Genomic DNA, 25750 nt, shown 5'->3' with positions numbered 1-25750 from the left:
TCCGAAGTGCCGACGTTCGGCAGTTCCGAACCGAACCGAATGCCATTGGTCCGAATTGCCAAAGCAGACAAATGTTCTTACTTACCTGAATTTCCAAACCGAAACAAATTTTTTGCCCATGCACATCCCTACACTTCAGGATTACAGAATCAGAAATATGTTTGTATTCCAGACACTACAGTGTTCCTATAAGGTTGGTTGCAGCCAATTCCTAATCCTTTAGTGAATGGAGTATGACATGTAGATGCTTGCTGTTGCCTGTCTACGTTCTTCAGCGAAGTTCTGCCAGTTGAGTAATAGGTGGAGCAAGAACCATGAACTCTTTATATCTGGTCAAAAAAAGTTGTAGACGAGAAACATAGGTGTCTTCTTGGTAAGGCAGATTGCGGCTCTGCACAAACTTGGACACAAGAGGTTTAACCTGTTATAAGAGAAAAATGAGATGAAGTTCACAATACATTGCAAGAAAGGACAAATAATAAAGAGCAGCTGTATAGAATGGTGGGTTGTATGGCTGGAGTATGGCTAATGGACCCATGACTATGTTTTTTAGGTTAAACATCACATGGGGGAACTAGAGGCAATAGCATACACTAAACAATATGATATAATAGGCATAACAGAAACATGGTGGGATGAGACACATGACTGGGCAGTTAACTTAAATGGGTACACGTTATTTAGGAAGGATAGGAAAAACAAGAAGGGTGGTGGTGTATGTTTGTATGTGAACCATGAGTTAAAATCAAATTTTAGGCATGTGGATTGTGACGAGGGAAAGGTGGAAGCTTTATGTGTAGATATCTGCTTGGGGCAAACGAAGGGAAATCAATTGCTGCTTGGGATATGTTATAAACCACCTAATGTAAATATTAATGAGGAAGAACAGCTGCTAGAACAAATTGGGCAAGCTGCAAATCTGGGTAACACATTAAAAGACCACTATAGTGCCAGGAAAACAAACTAGTTTTACGGGCACTGTAGGGTCTTTAGGTCCCCCCTCCCTCAGGGTTCTACTCCCACTAGGCTGAAGGGGGCTGAAGGGGTTTAAACACTTACCTTTCTCCAGCACCGGGCTCCCTCGGCACTGGGGAACTCTCCTCCCTCTGCCAACGTCAGATCCGAATGCGAATGCTTGGCAAGACCCACGCGCGCATTCAAACAGCCCATAGGAAAGCATTTCTCAATGCTTTCTTATGGATGTCCAGTGTCTTCTCACTGTGATTTTCACAGTGAGAAGCGCAGAAGCGCCTCTAGCGGCTGACAATGAGACAGCCACTAAAAGCTGGATTAACCCTCAGGGAAACAGCAGTTTCTCTGAAACTGCTATGTTTTCAGCTGCAGGATTAACACTAGAGGGACCTAGCACTCAGACCACTTCATTGAGCTGAAGTGGTCTGGGTGCCTATAGTGGCCCTTTAATTATTGGAGATTTTAATTACCTGGACATGAATTGGGATAGAGTGACTATTACTTCCGCAAGGGGAAATCAAGTTTTTTCATGTGTTAAATGACACCTTTATGTCACAACTGGTACAAGCACCAACTAGAAAGGATGCTTGTCTGGATCTCGTTATAACAAACAATGTTGATCTTTTGACCAACATTCAAGTAGGGGAACATTTGGGAAATAGTGATCACAATATGGTAATTTTTGAAATAAATTCTAAAAAGCAAAAGCACGTGGGGTATACTAAAACGTATAATTTAAAAAAAGCCAATTTCAATAAGATTAGGGCAGCTCTACAACAGATTGACTGGCATAAACTCCTTAGTAAAAAAAACACTGAGGATAAATGGAAGCTCTTCAAACAAATATTAGAAAGGTACATTTCTAAGTATGTACCATAGGGTAATACATATAAATTAAACAAATTAAAACCAATGTGGCTTAGTAGAGAAGTAAAACAAGAGATTAAAAAAAAAGAAAAGGGCATTTAAAGCATTTAAATCCGACAAATCAGAGGCATCCTATATAGGATATAATGCTTGCAAAAAGGCAAGTAAAGTGGCTAAACTAGAAAATTAGAAATGAATAGCCAAAGAATGCAAAAACAACCCCAAAGCATTTTTCAAGTACATCCATTCTAAAAAAACAAAAAAATGAAAGTGTAGGTACACTGGAAACAGAGATGGATCTGTTAGTTAATGAAGACCAGGAAAAGGCAGAAATTTCTATAACTATTTTTCTTTAGTATATATTAATGAGGATTCCATGGCAAGAGATATGCAAATGATTGCTGCAAAAAACTTGCAGATAACTTGTGATTGGATGACTCGAGACAAGGTGCTACAGCAGTTAAAGAAAATGAATGCAAATATAGCTCTGGGGCCTGACAGTATTCACCTACGAGTGCTTAAGGAGCTAAGTGGGGAAATAAGTGAATCTCTCTATTTAATTTTTCAATATTCTTTTGTTCCAGGTATTGCACCGGAGGATTGGAGGAAGGCAGATCTCGTTCCTATATTTAAAAAGGGTTCAAAATCCTTGTCTGGAAATTATAGACCTGTGAGCTTAACTTCTGTGACTGTGAAAATATATGAAGGGCTATTAAGGGATAATATTCAGGAATTCATTGGGAAGAACTTTGTTATTAGCAATAATCAGCATGGTTTTATGAAAAATAGGTCATGCCAAACTAACCTGATTGCATTCTACGAAGAAGTATGTAGAAGTATAGATCAGGGTGTTGCAGTGGATGTAATCCACTTGGATTTTGCCAAGGCAATTGATACGGTTCCTCACAATAGGTTAGTCTTCAAACTAAAAGAAATTGGTCTAGATGAATATTCTTGTTCTTGCGTAGAACATTGGCTTAAGGATAGAGTACAACGAGTTGTCATTAATGGTGCATTTTCAAGCTGGACAAAAGTGGTAAGTGTTGTCAAGGTTCTGTTTTGGGAACGCTTCTATTTAACATATTAATAAATGTTCTTGCAATAGGCATTGAAAGCAATGTTTTAGTGTTTGCAGATGACACAAAACATTGTAAAGTAATAAAATGTGAGCAGGATATTGCTTTGCTGCTGAGGGATTTAGATAGATTGGGGGACAGGGCACTAAAATGGCAGATGCAATTTAATGTAGATAAATGCAAAGTTATGCACTTTGGAGTCAAGAATGCACAAGCAACTTACACCCTAAATGGTAGTGAATTAGGGATAACCACACATGAGAAGGATTGGGGAATTGTTATAGACAACAAATTAGGCAGCAGTGTCAATCTGCAGTTGCTAAGGCTAGTAAGGTTTTATCATGTATGTATAGGGGCATAAAGTCTAGGGATGAAAATATAATTTTTCCTCTTTATAAATCACTGGCAAGACCACACCTTGAATATGCTGTGCAATTTTGGGCACCTGTTCTAAAGAAGGATATCATGGCACTAGAAAAAGTGCAGAGACGAACTACAAAATTGATAAATGGAATGGAGGAGCACTTTAGTTACGAAGAAAGGTTAAAAAATTTTTAATCTCTTTAGTTTGGAAAAACGGCGCCTCAGAGGGGATATGCTAACATTATACAAATATATTCGGGGCCAGTATAAACCATTATCTGGAAATCTATTCATAAACAAGGCTATACATAGGACACAAGGTCACACATTTAGGCTGGAAGAAAGGAGATTTCATCTAATGCAAATAAAAGGTTTTTTTTACAGTAAAAGCAATAAGGATATGGAATTCTCTGCCCGAAGAGGTAGTTTTATCAGAGTCCATACAGATGTTTAAACAGAAATTGGATAAATACTTGCAAAAACATAACATACAGGGATATAATTTTTAGTTAGTAGGGTAATAGCTGCTTGATCCAAGGAGACATCTGACTGCTATTTTGGGATCAGGAAGGAATTTTTTCCTAGTTTGTTGCAAAATTGGAAGTGCTACAGACTAGTTTTTTTGCCTTCTTTTGGATCAACAGCAAAAACAAATGTGAGGAAGGCTGAACTTGATGGACGCAAGTCTCTTTTCAGCTATGTAACTATGTAACTATGTAACAGTTGCAGTTATTGAAATTACCAATTGTCCAGAGATTTTATGATGTGTTTTTGTCCACAGAAATCAAACTCATTGGGGATTCACACCATTATCAATGAATTCTACAGATTATATTATGTAAAAATACCAGAGTGTCAGATGGGTCTTACATACTGAAACCTCCATTCTTCCAGCTTGGGTTTCAAGGTGATTTGTTGTTTGGCAATTTGCATAAGTATAAAGGTATCCCAAAAGGAGAGTGTGAATATACATATATATTGCGTTAAGTTGGGTTAAGTTGGGTTATCACTGTACTGATGCATCAATCACCTTGCTCTAGCCACATGCTTCCCCTGATACTGTCAAGTGGCCTCTGAAGCCGACATAAAAACTATGTGAGCTACTGAAGGTCTGCTGGAAACTTGAGAATCTGATATTTGATTGGAGTGTCTTTAGTGTTGAGGGAGTACTGAACTGAACTAAGTACATATTGCTGATGTTATTTACTTACGGACTGTGCTAAGAGAAAGTTCTAGAGATCATAAATTAAGATACCTAATATATGACCAAATTGGGTGAAATACAGAGGTTTCCACAGATAAGGTCTAAAAATTGAGAACTGCATCAGGTCTATGTGGACAACCAAATACTGTCCGCATCGTCTAGTGCATGAGATCGTTTTTGTTTAGAATGTAAGAGTTGATCATTCAAAGTGTGCAACTGTTGTATAAAAAAGCAAAACTTAAATATAAAATAATTTCAATGTTACAGTTGTGCTCAAAAGTTTGCATACCATGGCAGAAATTGGGAAATGTTGGCATTGTGTCACGACTACTAGTGTGGTCCAGCATGCAGAAACTATGTAACCATATACATATATAAGGAAATGGAAATGAAAGGACAGAGCGTAAACCGGACCTTAGAATGGCCGGACTAATACGCTAAAGACAGAGAATGGTCAAAGGGAAAGCCGAGGTCAAGGAAGCCAGAAAATACTCAATACCGTTTAAACAAGCCAAGTCAGGGAAACCAGAAATCAGAATAACCAGGGAAAAGCCAAGATCAGGATACCAGGAAATCAGAAACATGAAAATAGCACTCTCAGGAAACCAGGAAACGGAAACCACGACAGGGCAAAGCACTGGGGCGAGCTAGGGGTTTAAATATCCCTCTCTATGCTGTGATTGGTCAGAGGGCGACCTCTGACCCCAAAACGTGCGTGTGCGTTGACGTCGTGACGTCGTGTGTAAATAGTCAATTAATTTGATAGCTCTCACATGGATGCACTGAGCAGGCTAGATATTGAGCCAAGGTATTGAAACTTTATAAAGATGGAAAAGGATATAAAAAGATATCCAAATCCTTAAAAATGACAGTCAGTACTATTCAATCACTTATTAAAAAGTAGAAAATTCAGAGATCTCTTTATACCAAGCCAAGATCAGGTAGACCAAGAAAGATTTCAGCCACAACTACCAAAAGAATTGTTAAGGATACAAAGAAAAACCCACAGGTAACCTCAGGAGAAATACATGCTGCTCTGGAAAAAGATGGTGTGGTTGTTTCATGGAGCACAATACGACGATACTTGAACAAAAATGAGCTGCATGGTCAAGTTGCCAAAAAGAAGCCTTTACTGCACCACTGTCACAAAAAAGCCTGGTTACAATATGCCAGACAACACCTTGACAACACCTTGACATGCCTCACAGCTTCTGGCACACTGTAATTTGGAGTGATGAGACCAAAATAAAGCTTTATGTTTACAACCGTAAGCAATATTTTTGGAGCGGGGTCAACAAGGCCTATAGTGAAAACAATGCCATCCCCACTGCGAATCATGGTGGTGGCTCACCGATGTTTTGGGTGTGTGTGAGCTCTAAAGGCACAGGGAATGTTGTGAAAATTGATGGCAAGACATTATCAGAAAATACTGGCAGAAAATGTGCATTCTTCTGCACAAAGGCTGCTCATTGGACGATCTTGGGCTTTCCAGCATGACAATGACCCTAAGCACAAGGCCAAGTTAACCCTCCAGTGGTCTTCTGGAGTGGCAATCACAGTCTCCTGACCTTAATACCATCGAGCCACTCTGGGAAGATCTCAAGCATGCGGTCCATGCAAGACGACCAAAGACTTGGCATGACCTGGAGGCATTTTGCCAAGATGAATGGGAAGCTATACCACTTGTAAGAATTAGGGGCATCATATACATCTATTACAAAAGACTGCACGCTATCATTAATGCTAGAGAGGGCAATACACAGTGTTAAGAACTAAGAGTATGCAGACTTTTGAACAGGGGTCATTTCATTTTTCTCTTTGTTGCCATGTTTTGTTTTATGATTTTGCCATTCTGTTATAACATACTGTTAAATATGAATCCCCTAAGAAAAAAAACAAATGTGTTTTGCCTGCTCACTCATGTTTTCTTTAAAAATGGTACAAACAGTATCTCACAAAAGTGATTAAACCCCTCACATTTTTGTAACTATTTTATTATTTCTTTTCACACACCTCCAAGATGACCACTGCCTTGCTAAAGAAGCTGAAGGCAAAGGTGATGGACTGGCCAAGCATGTCTCCAGACCTAAACCCTATTGAGCATCTGAGCGGCATCCTCAAACGGAAGGTGGGGGAGCGCAAGGTTTCTAACATCCACCAGCTCTGTGATGCCATCATGGAGGAGTGGAAGAGGACTCCAGTGGCAACCTGTGAAGTGTACTCACTTTTGTTGCCAACAGTTTAGACAGTAATGGCTGAGTGTTGAGTTATTTTGAGGGGACAGCAAACTGTACACTACCACTACTACTTTGCATTGTAGCATAGTGTAATTTCTTCAGTGTTGTCACATGAAAAGATATAATAAAATATTTACAAAAATGTGAAGCGTGTACTCACTTTTGTCAGATACTGTATATTTCCAATTCCCGAAGGGTATGTAAACTTTTGAGCACAACTGTACATTTTATTGTTTATTTTTTTATTTTAAATCTGAATCTATGTTAACAAAATGTTGAAGTATTAAGCAGTTATTATCTTCAAATAATGTATTTTTATTTGTACCAGCCTGAATTGTACCTACCAGCTGTTTTATAAACATTTTTATATATCCCTGAAAAAATATGTTTTCCATTTATATTTATTGTTTTATTGCAGCTCTTGATTGACTGATAAGGGTATATCTGTTTGGATATCAGTATATTTTTAATTGTTGTCTTACCTTAAGACACATATGGTCTGATAAATGTGGGAACAGGTGATGTTCAATGTGGCAGCTGATGATTGCGTGTCCAAATGTCCAGTCCAGGAGAAAATTTCGAGGCAGGTTCAGAACACAGTGAGTCATTAGCTGCAATCGAAGAGGACGTTGAGAAGAAGAGAACATGGGGAGGCCAATATGCTGTAGGAGAGAAAGTATAGAGTAACATGCACAGGCTTTCAAAAGTGAATTCAAAGTGGATTTAAATTTTAAGGCCAAAGTAGATGAACTAGAAGCATAGTTGACAATTCTCACTTTAGTAAGTAGTCCTGATGGTAATTTTACCTGTGTCATATGATCAATCCACATGCTCACTACACAAACACAGCTTAGTAGTAAAGCTTTGGCCCATCCTATATTTTTTCACCTCTAGATATCAAACAGTACATGGAGATGACTGCTGACATCATTGCGATGTTGGCATGAACTAAGCACGGCAAAACAGATAGTTCTTTGGTCAGGTAAGCACTTAAAATTTTACTCATAATGGTAGCACTCCATGAGGTGTATTCAGAAGACTGCAGCAGAAATTCTAAGGCAGTGGTCAACCATCTAGGGCCCAGGTGTCTTATAAGGCCCACCCTGAAATTTTCAGGCCTGCAAATACCCATGAAAAAAAGTCATGGACATCTGGCTCTGAGCGGTGATGGTGCAAGCCTAAACTGGCCAGATGGCCTCTTTAGGGTGCAAACACTGTGGTATTCACTTTGGAGAGAAGGCACCTGCCTATCTGCATGGCAGGTGTCTACTCTGCCCAAATAAACTGGGCTAGTGGCAGTGAGGAAGCTGTATATTTACTCTACTCTTCTTCCACAGCTCCCTTTGAGAGTCCTGCAGTGATGCCAACAGCTGGGATCTTTCACCTGGCATCAGCATGACACTAAAGTGTGGATAGGAGATATGTAAGAAGAGCACAGTGATCCCTGAAGACCAACTGGACCCAAGGAAGGATCCCCTCCAGCTCTCCCAGACACAAAAATATATATAAATTAAGACCATTACAATCATTACAATATATATGTTATAACAGCAAATTATTAAAGGGACACTCCAGGCACCCAGACCACTTCTGCTCATTGGAGTGGTCTGGGTGCCAACTCCCACTACCCTTAACCCTGCAAGTGTAATTATTGCAGTTTTTTATAAACTGCAATAATTACCTTGCAGGGTTAAGTCCTCCCCTAGTGGCTGTCTACTAGACAGCCACTAGAGGGAACTTCCTGGTCCCTAGCACAGATTATCTGTGCTAGAGTGTCGCTGGACGTCCTCACGCTGTGTGAGGACCTCCAGCGTCGCTCTATTCCCCATAGGGAAGCATTGAAATTCATTTTCAATGCTTTCCTATGGGGTGCGCCAATGCGCATGTGCGGCATTGCCGCGCATGCGCATTGGGACTCCTCAGCCGGTGGGTGGGTTCAGTCTCGCCCACCGGCCGATGGAATCAGAAGGTGGAGCGGCGGGGGAGGAGCAGGCAGCGACGTGGGACATGTCGCTGCCTGAGGTAAGTGACTGAAGGGGTTTTCACCCCTTCAGTAACCGGGGATTGGGGGGTGGGAGGGAGAGGGACCCTCCAGTGCCAGGAAAACGGATTGTTTTCCTGGCACTGGAGTTTCCCTTTAATAAAATTACTAGACATTTCACCCATGTTAAGACTCAGAAATAATAAGTGAATATGTATTTTATTATTTTCATCACAATTTCTGAATATTTTATTACATAAAAATATTTTGTGTTATTGCACATTGCATATAAAGTATCAGTAGAAAGTCTGATCTGACTTAACAAAAATTATATATAATTTGCATGGATGCACAAACTGGAAAAGTGGGAACTTATAGTGGAACAAACACAGAGCAAAATGGCCAAAAAGGCTTTAGTCACAAACACACAGAACCTAAGAAATAGTTTGGTCAGTATGGGTCTTCATTAAAGGGAAACTCCAGTGCCAGGAAAACAATCCGTTTTCCTGGCACTGGAGGGTCCCTCTCCCTCCCACCCCCCAATCCCCGGTTACTGAAGGGGTGAAAACCCCTTCAGTCACTTACCTCAGGCAGCGACATGTCCCACGTCATTGCCTGCTCCTCCCCCGACGCTCCACCTTCTGATTCCATCGGCCGGTGGGCGAGACTGATCCCGCCCACCGGCCGAGGAGGGGTCCCATTGGCGCACCCCATAGGAAAGCATTGAAAATGAGTTTCAGTGCTTCCCTATGGGGAATAGAGCGACGCTGGAGGTCCTCACACAGTGTGAGGACATCCAGCGTGCTCTAGCACAGATAATCTGTGCTAGGGACCAGGAAGTTCCCTCTAGTGGCTGTCTAGTAGACAGCCACTAGGGGAGGACTTAATCCTGCAAAGTCATTATTGCAGTTTATAAAAAACTGCAATAATTACACTTGCAGGGTTAAGGGTAGTGGGAGTTGGCACCCAGACCACTCCAATGAGCAGAAGTGGTCTGGGTGCCTGGAGTGTCCCTTTAATCTAATTTCTGGGCTTCGTTAATCGAACCATATGCCACTAAAGCACCAAAAGACAAACCAGGTGTGTGGCTCTATTTAAACAATAGGCTTCCATGATCCATTCCTGATTTTAAAGGAACACTCTTAGCTTACTGTAGTGGTTATGGTGCCAGGTGTGGTTGCTCTGGCACGCCCCCAGTGTATGGAGTCAAACCATTTTAGAAAGATGTGAATGCTTACCTGGGGTCCGTCGGGCATCAGTTCCTGCCTCTACTACTAACGTTGGTGAGTCAGTTAATTCTCCTGAGCTAAGGCCTACACTGCCATTTCATTGTCTGCATGTCTCTATGCATTAGTGCGTTTGTGTGTGTTTATGTGTGTGCATGTATCAATGCGTATATCTGTGCATATATCGGAATGTACAGTTAGGTCCGGAAATATTTGGACACTGACACAAGTTTTGTAATTTCGTCTGTTCACCAAAATAAATTCAAGTTACAGTTAAATAATGAATATGGGCTTAAAGTGCAATCTTTCAGCTTTAATTTGAAGGTATTTACATCCATTTGGTGGAATGGTTTAGGAATTGCAACCCTTTATATGTAGCTCCCTCTTTTAAGGGATGAAAAGTAAGTGGACAATTGACTCAAAAGCAGTTTTATGCACAGGTGTGACTCAACAACCAATACCAATTAGAATGAGTTCATGACCTCTGTGAAAGAGGAAGCTCAATAACTAATGTTATATTTTATGAGCACGAGACATCTGTATGGAGTAAGCTCGGGAACAAAAATACCAATTTTGTGAGCACTCGACCTCTGCGAAAGATGAAGTTCAGTAACTATTAATAAGATGAGGGCGTGTCGTCTTGTCTGTAAAAGAGGAAGCTCAGGATAAAATACCAAATTTGATGAGCGTGTTTGAGGAAACTCAATAAGTAAATCTAATTAAATGAGTGTGTGACTTCTACGAAAGAAAATAGAGTACCAATTTGATGAGGGTGTGACCTCTGTGAAATAAGGAAGATCAGTATCTAATGTAAACGTGATGAGCATGTGACTACTGTTAGAGGAAGCTCAGGAACCCAAAATTACCATTTGATGAGTGCATGACCTATGTGATAGAGGAGACTCAATAACCAATACCAATTAAAATGACCCCATAACCTCTGTGAAAGAGGAAGCTCAGTAACTAACTTATGTGGAATTTGATTGAGCGTGTGACCTCTGTGAGATGAGTCTTAAGAACAAGGTACCAATTTTCTAAGCGTGAGATCTCTACTAGAGAAAATGTGCTTCCTGTGACCATGAAAGTACCATATTGACTTGCATGTATGAATTGGTGTATTTTTTTGTATTGATGGGAGTGAAGGTGCCTGCCCATGACTTGTGGCATTGTGTGAGATACTGGTTCTGAGTTAATTGCAGTTCTTTTTTAAAAATATTTTTAAGATGCCAGCTCTGAAACATTTCCTGGCAGAATTGGCTGTACCGCAACCTTTGCTGAAAGCTTTGATCACAATATTTCACGTAATTATGAAGTTGGCATTCTAATCTAGCCCAAGGATAAAAAATGAAAAACAGATTAACTCATAGAATTTGTGCCCTCAAGATGTATTGACAATTACATATCATTTTACTGGTTGTTTTCTAGTTCTTCATTTATCTTTGCTGGCATTAACACCTACAGAGGTTCGAACGTGTGTTAATAATAATAATATTAATAATAATATTAATAATATAGATGTTGCATAAATCACTGTGCTATCATATCACCTTTTGAAAACCTGGAGAACTGGGGCATCGAATGTGGTTTTTAAAATGCTGATAGTTCTGAGTAAAATAACATAAATACAGATAAACTGAATGGGTGAAAGATAAAGAGATTAGGATGTCCCAGTGGGTTCACAGTTATGGAGATATTGATTATGACTTGAGAAATTAAAGTAATGATTGTCACAATATGGTTACACTATATTCTAAAAACATTACTTTTCCTTTAGAAGCCTGTTTTATACATTAGCATTAATCATTACCTGGAAGATATTGACATGTATGAATGGAATGGACAACAGCGTCCGAGAGAGAAACATGCAGCCAAGTGCTGACCAGATACCCAAGCCTGAGACTTGAATAAATAACTGAAGATGACAAAACAGGCCCAGAGAGATACAGGAAAGACTTTGTAGAGCTTGGAGATACGGCAAATCCTTCAGGGATTCTTCACATACAAAAACAAACAAACAAACAAACAAACAAAAACATATATTATTACATACATATTACCTTTAGAAGGCTTGGAGAACTAGTGCATCAAATGTGGTTTTTCAAATGTTGAGAGTTCAGAGTAATATAACAAAAATACAGATAAAACAAATAGTTGAAAGATAAGGAGATTATGATGATCCATATATTTTATTACATAGCTATAGTCAGACATCTACTAAAAGGAAGACAGCTCAGTCATACTGGAATGTAGACAGCGATTGCTTCTGAAACTAAAATCAATGAAGTATAAATATATAGGAGACATAAACGGAAACACCATATCAGTGATTTCAAAATACGTCTTCCATATCAACCTATGTCAGGTCTTGAGGGCCACAGAAAGGACTTGTGTCCTGGATATCTCTGCTTTAACACAAGTAGATCATGTCAAAATAAATTAAACAATGTACCTCACATACCATTTGTCCAGGAGATAAAGAAAATTCATGCACTAGATACCAGTGAATTAGCTATACTACAAATTCTTAGACAGGATGCCTAAGTTGAAGACGTATATGTCTACATTCCCCAGTTTTTCCCCAGTGCCTTCAAAACCCAAACTATAAAACACTAGAACCTACAAAACACTGAAAATGATAAGGTGAAAAACCCAACAGGAACAATCATTCCAAAATACTTCTAAATAAAACATTACCTTAATACTAAATAAAAAAGAGGGTACATGGATCAAGTAGAAATTACAGATGTCAAAACAAATAATCTTCTACTTTTACATACAAGCTACTTACGAAGTCCCACGACTATAGTCAGAATAGGAAGTACAAGAGGTGCCACAAACATGTAGATACCACAACTTAGTCTTGGAGCTTTCCATATGCTTGAGTCCCCCAACCCGATGATATTAGTGTGTCCATGGTGAAGTTTCACATGACCTTGGTCTCCAACTGGAACTGGAAGAAAGCTGCACACCTGCAGAACACATATCTTTAAATGTATACATCATGTTTGGTACACAGGGCAAAAACCTGTAAAACCTGTACTAACACATGGGACCATTGAAATATAACATCTTGATAATGCTCCTCTGAATGTTTTTTTTATATTTTTGATATTCACTTTCTTAAGTTGATATTGTATGGAGTGCCAGATAACATACATTGGATATCTAAAATTTGTTTTTCTGACTGGAAGTCCTTAAAGGGACACTATAGTCACCAAAACAGGTTTAACTTAATGTAGCAGTTTTGGTGTATAGATCATGCACCTGAAGTTTCACTGCTCAATTCAATGCCATTTATAAGTTAATTCACTTTTTCCTTTAGTTTATGCAGCCCTAGCCACATCTCCCCTGGCTGTGACTCCCACAACCTGCATGTAAACAAAATGGTTTCAGATGTAACTTACTTTAACCCCTTAAGGACACATGACATGTGACATGTCATGATTCCCTTTTATTCCAGAAATTTGGTCCTTAAGGGGTTAACGCTTTTTATCTCATGCTCTGTAAATTGAACTTTAATTACATACAGGAGACTCCTGCAGTTTCTTGCAAGGTATTAACAAAGTGGGAGATAAGAAATTCTAAATTAAACAGCATTTCCAATAAAGGAAGTGTAAACATTAGATGACTTTCTACAGGAAGTGTTTATGAAGGCTGTCTAAGTCACAGGTAGGGAGGTGTGCCTAGGGCTACATAAACAAAGTGAGTTAACTCCTAAATGGCAAAGAATTCAGCATTATCTGTACACCAAAACTGCTTAATTAAACTGAAGTTGTTTTCTTGCCTATAGTGTCCCTTTAATGAGGAATCCATATATGTGCACGGAACATTACATTAGGTGTGCACCCTTAAAAAACTGCCATATAACCTTGGGTGGTGTACGGGGGGAAGGAGAGGATAGCACCCAGTTCTTACTCCCATACATCTAACCTTTACTTAAAAAATGTAGCTTCAAAATACACAGGGTTGTTCACTAAAGTGAGAATTGCTGGGAATATGAAGTCAATTGAAAGTGAATTTCAAAATTTAGGCCAAAATAGCAGAATTGGAAACATTCCTCAAGTAAGTTTCTATTCCCATTTTGCTATTTTGGTCAGAGTGACCAGATTTTGGAAATAAAAAAACGGAACACCTGGTCACCCTGGCTAGAGCCCCCTTGTACGTGACCTGTTATCTGACGGTAATAGGGGTGGTAGAGACCAGGGCCCCCCCCCCCCCAGTTTACAGCATTCACCGACCCCCGGAATCTTCTCATGCTTCTCTGCAATCTGCTCCGTGAATTAACCCAAATGAAAATAAACTATTAAAACCCCAGCAACGCCTGCGGGCCTACATGCCATTGGCTGCCATTAATCTGTGTCGTCAGCTACAATGCAGCCATGCAATCCACGTCTCACCCCCTCATGACACACGCCTTCAACGTTTCCTATTGGTTAGGAAGGCTCAGTGTGGCCAATAGGATCCTGTCTCCAGCTGAGTATCGGAAACTACGTGAGAGACTGGTTATAGAGCACTATTAACGCGCCCCAACAAGGCCTCTACACTGGATCTTTTGCTTTTCAGCTAAAAACCTGGAAATGCTTTATAGGTGAAGACTGTGTCCCCTTTTTTCATTTTATAAATACTGCAGATTTCAATAGAAACTGGCACTTTTATAAATTAACCTTGTTACACCCTCCTGGCTGTCATTCAGACAGCACGTCCTGTTACTTCCTGGTTTGGTTAGCTCAGTGGAGCAAAACTCAAAAGGTAGGAAATAGATCAGAGATCCTGCCTTGCAAAGACTTTTCATTGGGCTGCACTGGAAATCTGTAATTGGACAGCCACAGAAAGTGTGGGCGGAGTTTATAGGGGAGGGCTTTTAACTTTATGTATTTGGGCAGTAGAGTGTCCCTTCAGCGAAGAGCATGTAAGGAAAGGTATTTGAACAAATGCTTCACAAAGAAGGGAAATGATACCAGAAGCCTGAAATAATTGAAAAGATATAACACATCATATGGGGCATTAGCCATGAGATTCTAACTAACTAACTAACATTCCTCCACTCATGTCTTCTTCCCATTTCCCTCCTCCCCTTCCACTTTTCAATTGTTTGTCTCTAACCCTATCTCCAACCAACTTCTCTGACTTGGACTCATGACAGAATCATGTATTTCCCTTTGCCTCATCTCTTCAATTAAATTACTGTGCAGGGTGTTGTGTGGAAGGAGCAAAGTTCCAATACAGGCACGGAATGACTTGAAGATTTGCTGGGACCCTCTCCAGTGTCTCTCCCCTCACCCCCCTACCTCCCCCCCCCCCCCCCCGCCAGTAGATTTTGCAATCTTCAGCTGACGTTTGCCTTTCCCTGCTCCCCTCTTTTTTTTCCCTTTTGGCTGCAGGGTGTTGCATTTCCACCTTTTTAAAAGGTGCATATCAGTTGCTTTTGGTGCAAATATTGGAGGTAACATCTTATTAGGTGGGCTACTAGCTGCTGCCATTTTTTGGTTAGATTTTTTCCTCTATTTGTTTTTATAAATTGTGCACTTTTTTACCTGTGGCATAATTTTGGAGCTACTACCGTGTGCGGACAATGGAAATATTGGTGTACTATATATGTTTTGTTTGGGATCAGACAGGCACCGGGATGAATTTATATCTGACAAGAAACATTATATAAGTATGCATTTTGTACTGTGCCTGCCCCCTTATAGTTTTGGAGTGGCTGTTTTTAGTTTTTAGTTTTACAGAGGATTTTCCTCTGTTCTATATCATGACAGCCTGGGTGTTTTATCCCCCTTAATCCCTCCCCCATTAAGTACAAAGCCGATGGTTTGCACAGCAAAATACGTAAATTTCAATCAGAGATTTTAACAACATAGACTTTCACATCCTTCCTTTTATCATTTAAAATTCTGTCATTTTACCATTTATCGTTACGCGTATTTTTACACTTCCAAACCATAAACAGAAATTTGATGTCATTTTGGAGAATGGAGCTTGGAACTGGATCATTTTGCAAAATGTAGTCCAAAATGATGGAGCCAGAAAAATAGCTAAGTTGATGAGTTGAAGAGTTGGCCTGCAATTATCATTTCCCATATCAATTGTCCATTTCACTCTAACATTGAATAAACACTAGCAAGCATGCTTTTAACACAGTGGTTCCTAACCATGTTGACAGTGACTTATATAATGCACATGATATTGGATTAACAACCCATTGACTAATTTTAAAATTTGCTCAGTGACTCATTCGACGTTATATGATATATCACAAAATATAGACTGCATTAGACATTTCCCAGTGCCAACAACTCTCCTGCATATATAAGAAGGCAATACTGCTACAGTAAACATAGTATTGCCGGCAATTGCTAGAGGCCTGATAAATATGTTTCTGTTCCAATCACTGGTGACCCACTAAAACATCTTCATATGCATAAAAACTCCTTAAAGGACTTGTACCTCCATAAAGAAAGTGGCCCAGAATCTGCCAAGCGTGGGTGATGCACACAATGCTCTGTGGCTTGCCATGTGACTTCCCTTCATTGTAAGTACTGAATTTGCAAGGCCCAATATTATGATCCCCAACACCCAAAGGATGGAACTGTGTGACCCAAGACACAGGAGACCTGTACGAGAGAAGCAGTCATTTAGATGATATCCAAATTCAACACATACATTCAATGTAATCTTTTCCAAAGACCTTTTTTTCTAATAGGCAAACTCCCCCAGCGCCTTAAAACTATTGCAGATTTTACTAAAGAGGTCTATGTATATAAACACACAAAAATATGAAAACATCTAAAAATGCACAAACGGTGCTACAAATGAAACACTCATGCCAGTTCCCTTAAAGTGACTAACCCTGTGCAAATGACACACATAAAGTAAATTAAACCAAATAAAAGAAATCAGCTTAACCAATAGGGTAACATAACATAAGAAATTAAAGGGGAACTATTTATTTTTCAAGGACTCATGGAAATAGAATGCACCTTGGTAAAGCTGATTAGATGAAATTGCATTGTGTGTCTAACAATAGGCAGATATAACAGAGTAGGCACAACAAGGGCACCAAGTTCTGAGTTGTACATACTTTGGAGAAAATGAATCATCTCCAGAATAAAAGACCTTTGTCTGCCAATGGTAGTGTGTACCTCTGAGTATACTGACAGGTATCATTATATATATATTGGTGAGATCCCTTATTACGGCATACTCACCACATCTTTTAGTAAGTGTTTTTAACTATAATTTTAATACATTCTGTATAACTTTTACTGCACTGTGAGTCAGTGTATGTTTCCACTATATAAATCTATGTTGATCTCATTTGGTCACCTTTTTCCATAACCAAAACAGCGAGCTTTAGTATGTAGTATATATGATTGGAGTAACCCTTCAAGCACTTCAAAAATCCATAAATAAATAAGGAGAGCTATGTAGACTGGAGCATATCTACACGATTATCTTGTTTGCTGTTTTTGTTTTATTGCAGTTTTTTTTTGTAATGAAGTCTGCCATATTTAACCCCTTAACCCCTTAAGGACAGAGCTTCAGAAGCTTGTCTTTCACTTAATGACAACGGCATTTTTTGCATTTTTTGCTATTTGCGTTCAACTGCAATTTGCATTTTACTAATTTATTGCACCGACACATATTATATACCGTTTTTTAAAGGACAGAAAGGGCTTTAATTTGATGTAACACATATATATATAAATGCTTATTTATTATAAAAAAAATACAGAAATATGCAAAAAATAATAATTTTTGTGTGTTTTTTTTTACAGTTTTTGCAATAATAATGTGTACATAATTAGTGCAGGTTAAGGAAAGTAATTAAAAATAAATTCATTTAGTTGTTCTGAATTACAGAATATATAATGTGTCTGGGATTTTAAGTTTTTTTTGGTAGTTACAGGTCACAAAGCACAAGGAGTAAAATAAACTTTTTATGTGGAGCGATTTTAGAATTTGGTATGTTTGTCTTGTAAGCCTAATAGCCATAAAAGAAAACAAAATTGCCACACAAAAGTATATATTTATATAAAGTAGACACCACAGGCTATTTACCTAAGGTTGTTTTGACACTTTCTACGTAGCCATTTTACCGCCAACCTCTGCTAAATATTGGAGTAAAATTGTGTTTTTTGGTGGTTTTCGCACACAAACTTATAACAAAGAACTTCTCATGTGTATTTTGTAAAGTTGGTGTGTGCTATTCCTGTACAAAGTTTTATTATGTGTTCAGTTACTTCTGCTGAGTACAACGGTACCCCCATTGTATGTCTTTGGCCCTATTTTGTGAAGCTACAGTGCCATATAGGAGACCTGTCCTTTTCAGTATTCACAGTAGAATTTTGAGAGATGGATTTAATGAGCCTATGCTTCCATTTGGGGTATTATAGTAGTTTGACTGTTCAAAAAAACCCCACAAAGGCCTACCATTTGTAAAAGTAGACACTCCAGGGTATCTCATAAGGTGCATATTGTGCCTTAACATGCCCCCATTTTTTTACCATTACATGCCAAAGTATGTGGTAAAAAATAATTTTGTGCATATTTTACATACGGATTGCATTTTTGCTGGGCATTTTGTATATTTCATGTGTGCCACTAAGTTCAAACCCCCCAAATTATGCTCAGCTAAGTCTTCTGAGTAAAAGGACACCCCCATTGTATGTCTATGGCACTATTTCGTGAAGCTACAGTGCCATACAGGAGACCTGTCCTTTTCAGTATTCACAGTAGAATTTTGAGAGACGGATTTAATGAGCCTATGCTTCCATTTGGGGTATTATAACAGTTTGACTGTTCAAAACACCCCACAAAGGCCTACCATTTGTAAAAGAAGACACTCCAGGGTATCTCATAAGGTGCATATTGTGCCTTAACATGCCCCCATTTTTTTACCATTACATGCCAAAGTATGTGGTAAAAAATAATTTTGTGCATTTTTTACATACGGATTGCATTTTTGCTGGGCATTTTGTATATTTCATGTGTGCCACTAAGTTCAAACCCCCCAAATTATGCTCAGCTAAGTCTTCTGAGTAAAAGGACACCCCCATTGTATGTCTATGGCACTATTTTGTGAAGCTACAGTGCCATATAGGAGACCAAGCCATATCAGTTTTGACCGAACTTTGAATTTTGACGCCGGGCCTATGTGCAATTTCCAAGCATCTTTGCAGGTTTTAAATTCAAACTACCCCACAAAGGCCTACCATTTCTTAAAGTAGACACCCCAGGGTATTTCAAAAGGCATATTTTGAACCTTAGCGTGGGATCATTTTTCCGCTAGCGTGTACCAGGTGTAGCGGTTATAAGCGTTTTTTTCTGCCTTTTTGACACACAAAGTGAGTTTGCACAGTATATTTTGCAAACCATATGTGTACTACCACTGTATAATACTTCATATTTTGCTCAGCTATGTCTGCTGAGTACAAAAATACCCCCGTATGTACCTTTGCCAGGTATATGTGGACATCGGAGGGGCACATTTGGGACACAGCCATTCCATTTTTTTTTCAAATTTTGAATTTTTACGCTGTGCCCATGTCCCATTTTAGAGTATTTTACCAGGCTATATAATCCAAATACCCCATAAAGCCATACCATTTCTTAAAGAAGACATCCCAGGGTATTTCAAAAGGCATATTTTGAACCTTAGCGTGGGATAATTTTTCCGCTAGCTTGTACCAGGTGTAGTGGTAATAAGCGTTTTTTCTGCCTTTTTGGCACACAAAGTGAGTTTGCACAGTATATTTTGCAAACCTTATGTGTACTACCACTGTATAATACTTCATATGTTGCTCAGCTATGTCTGCTGAGTACAAAAATACCCCCGTATGTACCTTTGCCAGGTATATGTGGACATCGGAGGGGCACATTTGGGACACAGCCATTCCATTTTTTTTCAAACTTTAAATTTTTACGCTGTGCCCATGTCCCATTTTAGAGTATTTTACCAGGCTATATAAACCAAATACCCCATAAAGCCATACCATTTCTTAAAGAAGACATCCCAGGGTATTTCAAAAGGCATATTTTGAACCTTAGCGTGGGATCATTTTTCCGCTAGCTTGTACCAGGTGTAGTGGTAATGAGCGTTATTAAATGTATTTTTTTACTTTTTAAAACTTTTTTTACTTTTTAAAACTATTTTTTAAACTTTTGTTTTGATTATTCATTTTTTTAAAGTTTCCTAAACTTTCGTAAAACTTTTTTTTACAGATTTAACATTTTTCTAAGCTTTTTTTTTTACGTTAACCCCTAACTAGCAGTAAGCAGCACTAACAGTAAATTCCCCATTTTCCCATAACTCCCACCCACCCCAGCTAGCAAAATATTTAATTATACAATATTTAAATTAGTTAATTAAATACATTTAACCCCTGAGGGTTAAAAAATAAATAAAAGTTAATCGTCAGGGGTTAAAAAAAAAAATTAGAACAGTATAATACTGTGATCTGTATTTTGATCACTGTAGGCAGTGATCGACTGGCAGGGAAGGGGTTAATTTTTATTTGGACTGGGTAAAGGGTTTATTTTTTTAAATTTTTTACTTAAATGTTATTAAAACTTTTTTTTAACTTAATTTTTTAACTTTTTAAAGCTTATTTTTAAACTTTTTTTAACGTTAACCCCTAGTTAGCGTAATACTAAATCCCCCAATTCCCCACTAACTTCCACCCTCCCCAGCTAGCTAAATTTATAATTTTAAAATATTTAAATTAATTAATAAAATAAATTGAACCCCTGAGGGTTAAAAAAAAAAAGAATTAACCCTCAGGGGTTAAAAAAAAAATCAGATCTTAGTAAAATGTAATCCCTGCCAATTGATCACTGTAGTCAGTGATCAATTGGCAGGGAAGGGGTTAATTTTTTATTAAAATGGGTAAAGGGGGGGTAAAGGGGGGTGGGATTTTAATTTTACTAAAAAATTTTTCCACCAGGGGGCAGGATCACTGAAGATCCGTCCCCCTGCACTTCACACAGAACCAGGAAGTGCAGGGAGGCGGAGGTGAGTATAGAGAGCACATGTGCCCGCTCTGGCATGCTGTCAGAGCGGGCACATGTACTCTGACAGCCCGATCCGGTGCTCCCGGTCTGCCTCTAATGCAGAGGCAGACCGGAGCACCATTAACCCCACGATCGCCGCGATTGCGGCGATCTGGGGTTAATTTTAACGGGTGACGGACGAGGTCCGTCACTCGTCATTGACGCATTCCCCTGAGTGACGGACCTCGTCCGTCACTCGTCGTTAAGGGGTTAAGGACCGGCCTGTTTTTGCGATGTTTGTACGTTAAGGACCAGAGCAGTTTTAACACTTTTGTGGTGTTTGTGTTTAGCTGTAATTTTCCGCTCTCTCATTTACGGTTCCCATACAAGTTATATATTGTTTTTTTCACGACAAGAAGGGCTTTCTTTACATACCAGTATTTATATTATGTCATATATTGTATTTAAAAAAAATAATAAAATATGGTGAAAAATAAAAAAAAAAACATGTTTTTGGACTTTTACTTGAAAAATCTTTTACTTATCTACAAAAGCTAATGAAAAAAACTGCTAAATAGATTCAAAATTTTGTCCGAGTTTAAAAACACCCAGTGTTTACATGCTTTATTGCTTTTTTTTGCAAGTTATAGGCCTATAAATACAAGTAGGAAATTGCTGTTTCAATATATATATATTTTAAATGTATCAATAGTGACATTGTTACACCGTTATCTGTCATAAATCCCCGAAACACACCTAACATGTACATATTTTTTAAAGTAGACAACCCAGGGTATTCAAAATGGGGTATGTCCAGTCTTTTTTAGTAGCCACCTAGTCACAAACACTGGCCAAAGTTAGCATTTATATTTGTTTGTGTGTTAAAAATGCAAAAAACGCTAACTTTGGCCGGTGTTTGTGACTAAGTGGCTACTAAAAAAGGCTGAACATACCCCATTTGCAATACCTTGGGTTGTCTTCTTTTGCAAATGGTATGCCATCATGGGGCTAATTCTCATTCCTTGGCTACCATACGCTCTCAAAGGCAACCTAACCAATCTGACAAATTTCAATAAAAAAAAAAAGTAAAATCAAGCCTTATATTTGACCCTGTAACTTTCACAAACACTATAAAACCTCTACATGTGGGGTACTGTTATACTCAGGAGACTTCGCTGAACACAAATATTAGTGTATCAGAACAGTAAAATATATCACAGCAATAATATCCTCAGTGAAAGAGCTGTTTGTGTGTGAAAAATGCCAAAAACTTCACTTTCACTGACAATATCATCGCTGTGATATGTTTTACTGTTTTGAAACACTAATATTTGTGTTCAGCGAAGTCTCCCGAGTAAAACAGTACCCCCATGTACAGGATTTAGGGTGTCATAGAAAGTTACAGGGTTAAACACAGTGCTAGCAAATTAAATTATCTGGACTTTTGGCCTGGGTTGGCAGGCAGGTCCCTCAAATTGCAATCATTAAAATTACTTAATTAGGTAAAAATATTACATAAATACGCACGTAGAATTTTAATATATATACATATTTATATATTTGATGTCTACGTGTATATTTATGAAATTATTTATGTAATTATGTATGTGGACATATGTATATTTCGTATTATTTTTATTTATTTATTTATACATAGATATATATATCATTACATTCTAAGTGTATTTTGATATAAATATATATATATCAATATCAAAATACTGTTAGAATAAAATTGAATATATATATATAATTTTTTTTAATTATTAAAAATTATTTTTATTTTTTGTTATTTATTTTTATTAACATATTATTTGTATTTTATAATAATATATATATACCATATATATAGTTATTATATATATTGTATATATTCGTGTGTAATTTAAATATAAGTGTATTTTTATATTAATATACGTATATATAAATATAAAAATACACTTAGTGTGACATTATATATATGATATATATACATATATTATATATAGGTATATATAGATATAATACATGTATATATAGCATATATATATACACATATTATTTTTTTTTTTACACTGATTTTTTTTTTTACACTTTATTTTATGATTTTACAGATGCAGGGAGACTGCCTGTCAGCACAGACAGTCCCCCTGCAGGCAGATACACAGACCCCTATTGCGGTCATGTGATCGAGTGATCACATGACCGTGGGGTCCTGATCTGCCGAGGGGGGACTGCCCGGGCAGACAGGCAGTCCCCCTGGACCGGGAGGAGAGCTGATCGCCGCCGTGGGACCGACGACGATCAGGTAAGTTGCCCAAAACCGTTATGACGGTTCAGGACCGGCAGCGGTCCAAACGCACGTTTTACCGCTGACGGTCCTGAACCGTCAGCGGTCCTTAAGGGGTTAAAGGGACACTATAGTCACCTGAACAACTTTAGCTTAATGAAGCAGTTTTGGTGTATAGATTATGCCCCTGCAGTCTCACTGCTCAATTCTCTGCCATTTAGGAGTTAAATCACTTTGGTTATGAACCCTAGTCACACCTCCCTGCATGTGACTTGCACAGCCTCCCTAAACACTTCCCGTAAAGAGTCATCTATGGTTTAACCTTTATTGCAAGTTCTGTTTAATTTAGATTTGCTTATCCCCTGATATGTTAATATCTTGCTAGACCCTGCAAGAGCCCCCTGTATTTGATTAAAGTTCAGTTTACAGAGAAAGAGATTCAATTGTTTAAGGTAAATGTACATCTGATTGAAAGTGAAACCAGTTTTTTTTTTTCATTAATGATCTTCTTTTGAATAAACATTTTTAAGTTGCTTTATCACCTGTTGCTTGACACAGTGTGCTCTTATTGTGTTTGGCAACTGTTGGTGACAAAGCCGTCTTCATCTAAATAGTGTCTGATTTCTTTTATATTCAGCACAGCAGTAATTTTTATCAGAGTTTACAAAGCACATAAGTAACGTACTCTTTAGATATAAATGTTGCTCTTTAATATACTTTCTGTTCTAAGTCATTCAGATTAAAACACAACAGAGTCAGACTTTCAAAGGAAGTTCTATTCTTTTACATTATATAATTATTAAAGTAAATAGTTTAAATAACCTACGTTCAGTACTTGCAAACCTTTCAATTTTCTCTGATGTACCCATTATCTATTCTCCTATTATAATTGGTAGCCTATTCTCTTTCTGTGTTGCTCCTTACCTGCTGGTAGTGAACACATTGCCAATCCAATGATACTCCAGTCGATTCCATACTTCTCCCACCAAGTGCTGTTTTTCCATTCCTTTTGCACCATTTGAGATAATTCCTTCATCCACTTTCCTTTAACCTCCAATTCTTCCTCAGATAATGACCTTGGGTGATTATTGTCTGAAAGTTTCTCTGCCATATCATCATCTGAAGTTGAATTATTGTCTGTTGGGGTTTTTCTGTATTTTAGTTCTCTTGATCGTAACAAGGGCTCAGTTATTCTATCCATGAAATGTCCAATTTTTCTACCTTCCTGTTCCAGATTCTTTTCTAATGTCACTTTATCAGTGGTCGTGCTAAGACTTATCTCCTCCACATCTCCTTCCATTTTCCGAAGACAGGGACAACAAAGGCCCAGATTGTCAACTCACCTCTGTTGATTTGTCAGGGGAAAAAAAAATAATGTTTGGACAACCTATATGTTATTAGGAGATCAATGATAAATAAATAAATGATCTAAAATTAAAATCAGAAAAATAGTTGACATTAAAAGCAGGTTTTTTTTCCCAATAAAAAATATCCGCAGTGAAAATATTGTCACCAAGAAAAGCCCACAATCTTGAATTTCCCTTCATAAAATAAAATAAAGTGAGAAATTCATATTATTCTTACATTATAGCTTCATGTAAACTAATTCTCAATACAAAATATCTTTATACCTTCAAATGCCCTCGTCCTGTCAGTCCTGAAATTGTGTCACGAAGTTTCTTTTAATCCTCCCTCTCAACTTTGCGTCCGAGAAGACAAGTAGAGCAAGATAAAACAAGGGAGGGAACAATTTAAGAGACTCATGCATGTTTGGATGACACAAAAATGTAGTGAAAAAAAAGAGATGGGTGTGTAATCAAAGAGTATGCCAAGATGAAGAAATGTCTGATTCATTCAAGGTTAATTAGGTCAGTTTCAGCCAGTAAAAGTAATCAATTACATATTCCTATAAAAATATACTTACAAATTATGAGCATCTAACATGCGTTACTAAGCATGTACATTATATCAAAGATACCTAAGAAAAACATGAATGCATACCACTAAATTCCATCACAAACAAACGATATGTAAGTATTACTCGTAAAATCTGAGGATCAAATAGAATTTTGGATATTTATGTGTTGAAGTGAGTAACAAATTGATAATTGTGATTTAAATTCATTCAGAAACAACACGTTTTATTTTCACCAATGTTAAATTACATCATGAAATTATTCAGAATTATTGAACTAATCTCATAATAATGAAACATCAAGTTGCAAATGTCAACACGAGCTATTTCACCAGTTGTCTAAACTCTAAACTGGTGACAATTAGTAAAGGGTTCTAACAGGAAACCGGCCCCAAAGGAAACCATGGAAACTCTGACACCTCAGGCTGAGCATAAAGTACTACTTTATCAGGAGGGGAAGGGAAGCAAAATATGGACCTAGAAGCAAGCTATGGAATATCATCAGGTGGACGTCATGATATTCCTGTGCATTATTCCCACTGTGAATAGGAATGATCTCAAGTGATGGTGGTGTAAGGACACAGGGAGACCATTAATGGTGGTGCTTGGACCCAAAAGAGCTGATGGAGGTTCATGAAATAAAAAACA

The 25750-nt window shown here is 38.0% G+C and overlaps 1 protein-coding gene across 2 annotated transcripts; it reads right to left on the bottom strand.

Moving 5' to 3' along the window:
* FADS6 (fatty acid desaturase 6) lies at nt 1–24528 on the bottom strand. Of its 2 annotated transcripts, none has more exons than XM_063425428.1 (6): nt 24112–24528; nt 16374–16540; nt 12715–12895; nt 11734–11918; nt 7202–7381; nt 1–421 (listed from the first exon to the last, which is right to left on the bottom strand). In XM_063425428.1, the coding sequence occupies exons 1-6, from the start codon at nt 24485–24487 to the stop codon at nt 272–274; spliced, it is 1239 nt and encodes a 412-aa protein (XP_063281498.1). In that variant the 5' UTR covers nt 24488–24528; the 3' UTR covers nt 1–271. The 2 variants fall into 2 exon arrangements, with proteins under 2 accessions (XP_063281498.1, XP_063281499.1); XM_063425429.1 differs by having other exon boundaries at nt 12775–12895.
* Between the last annotated feature and the right edge of the window lie 1222 nt (nt 24529–25750).

Source organism: Pelobates fuscus, chromosome 6 (assembly GCF_036172605.1).
Source record: "Pelobates fuscus isolate aPelFus1 chromosome 6, aPelFus1.pri, whole genome shotgun sequence".
In the NCBI taxonomy this organism is placed as follows: domain Eukaryota; kingdom Metazoa; phylum Chordata; class Amphibia; order Anura; family Pelobatidae; genus Pelobates; species Pelobates fuscus.
The sequence above is the reverse complement of the archived record's forward strand: the minus strand, read 5'-3'. Positions and strand labels throughout refer to the sequence as shown.

Excerpts from the sequence above, each read along its gene's own strand:
- FADS6 (XM_063425428.1), bottom strand. The coding sequence starts at position 24,487 with ATGGAAGGAGATGTGGAGGAGATAAGTCTTAGCACGACCACTGATAAA. Across the intron at positions 12,896-16,373 it reads GGGCCACTTTCTTTATGGAG|GTGTGCAGCTTTCTTCCAGT; the intron begins GTACAAGTCCTT and ends TGTGTTCTGCAG. Across the intron at positions 7,382-11,733 it reads TACATGTCAATATCTTCCAG|CATATTGGCCTCCCCATGTT; the intron begins GTAATGATTAAT and ends TCTCTCCTACAG.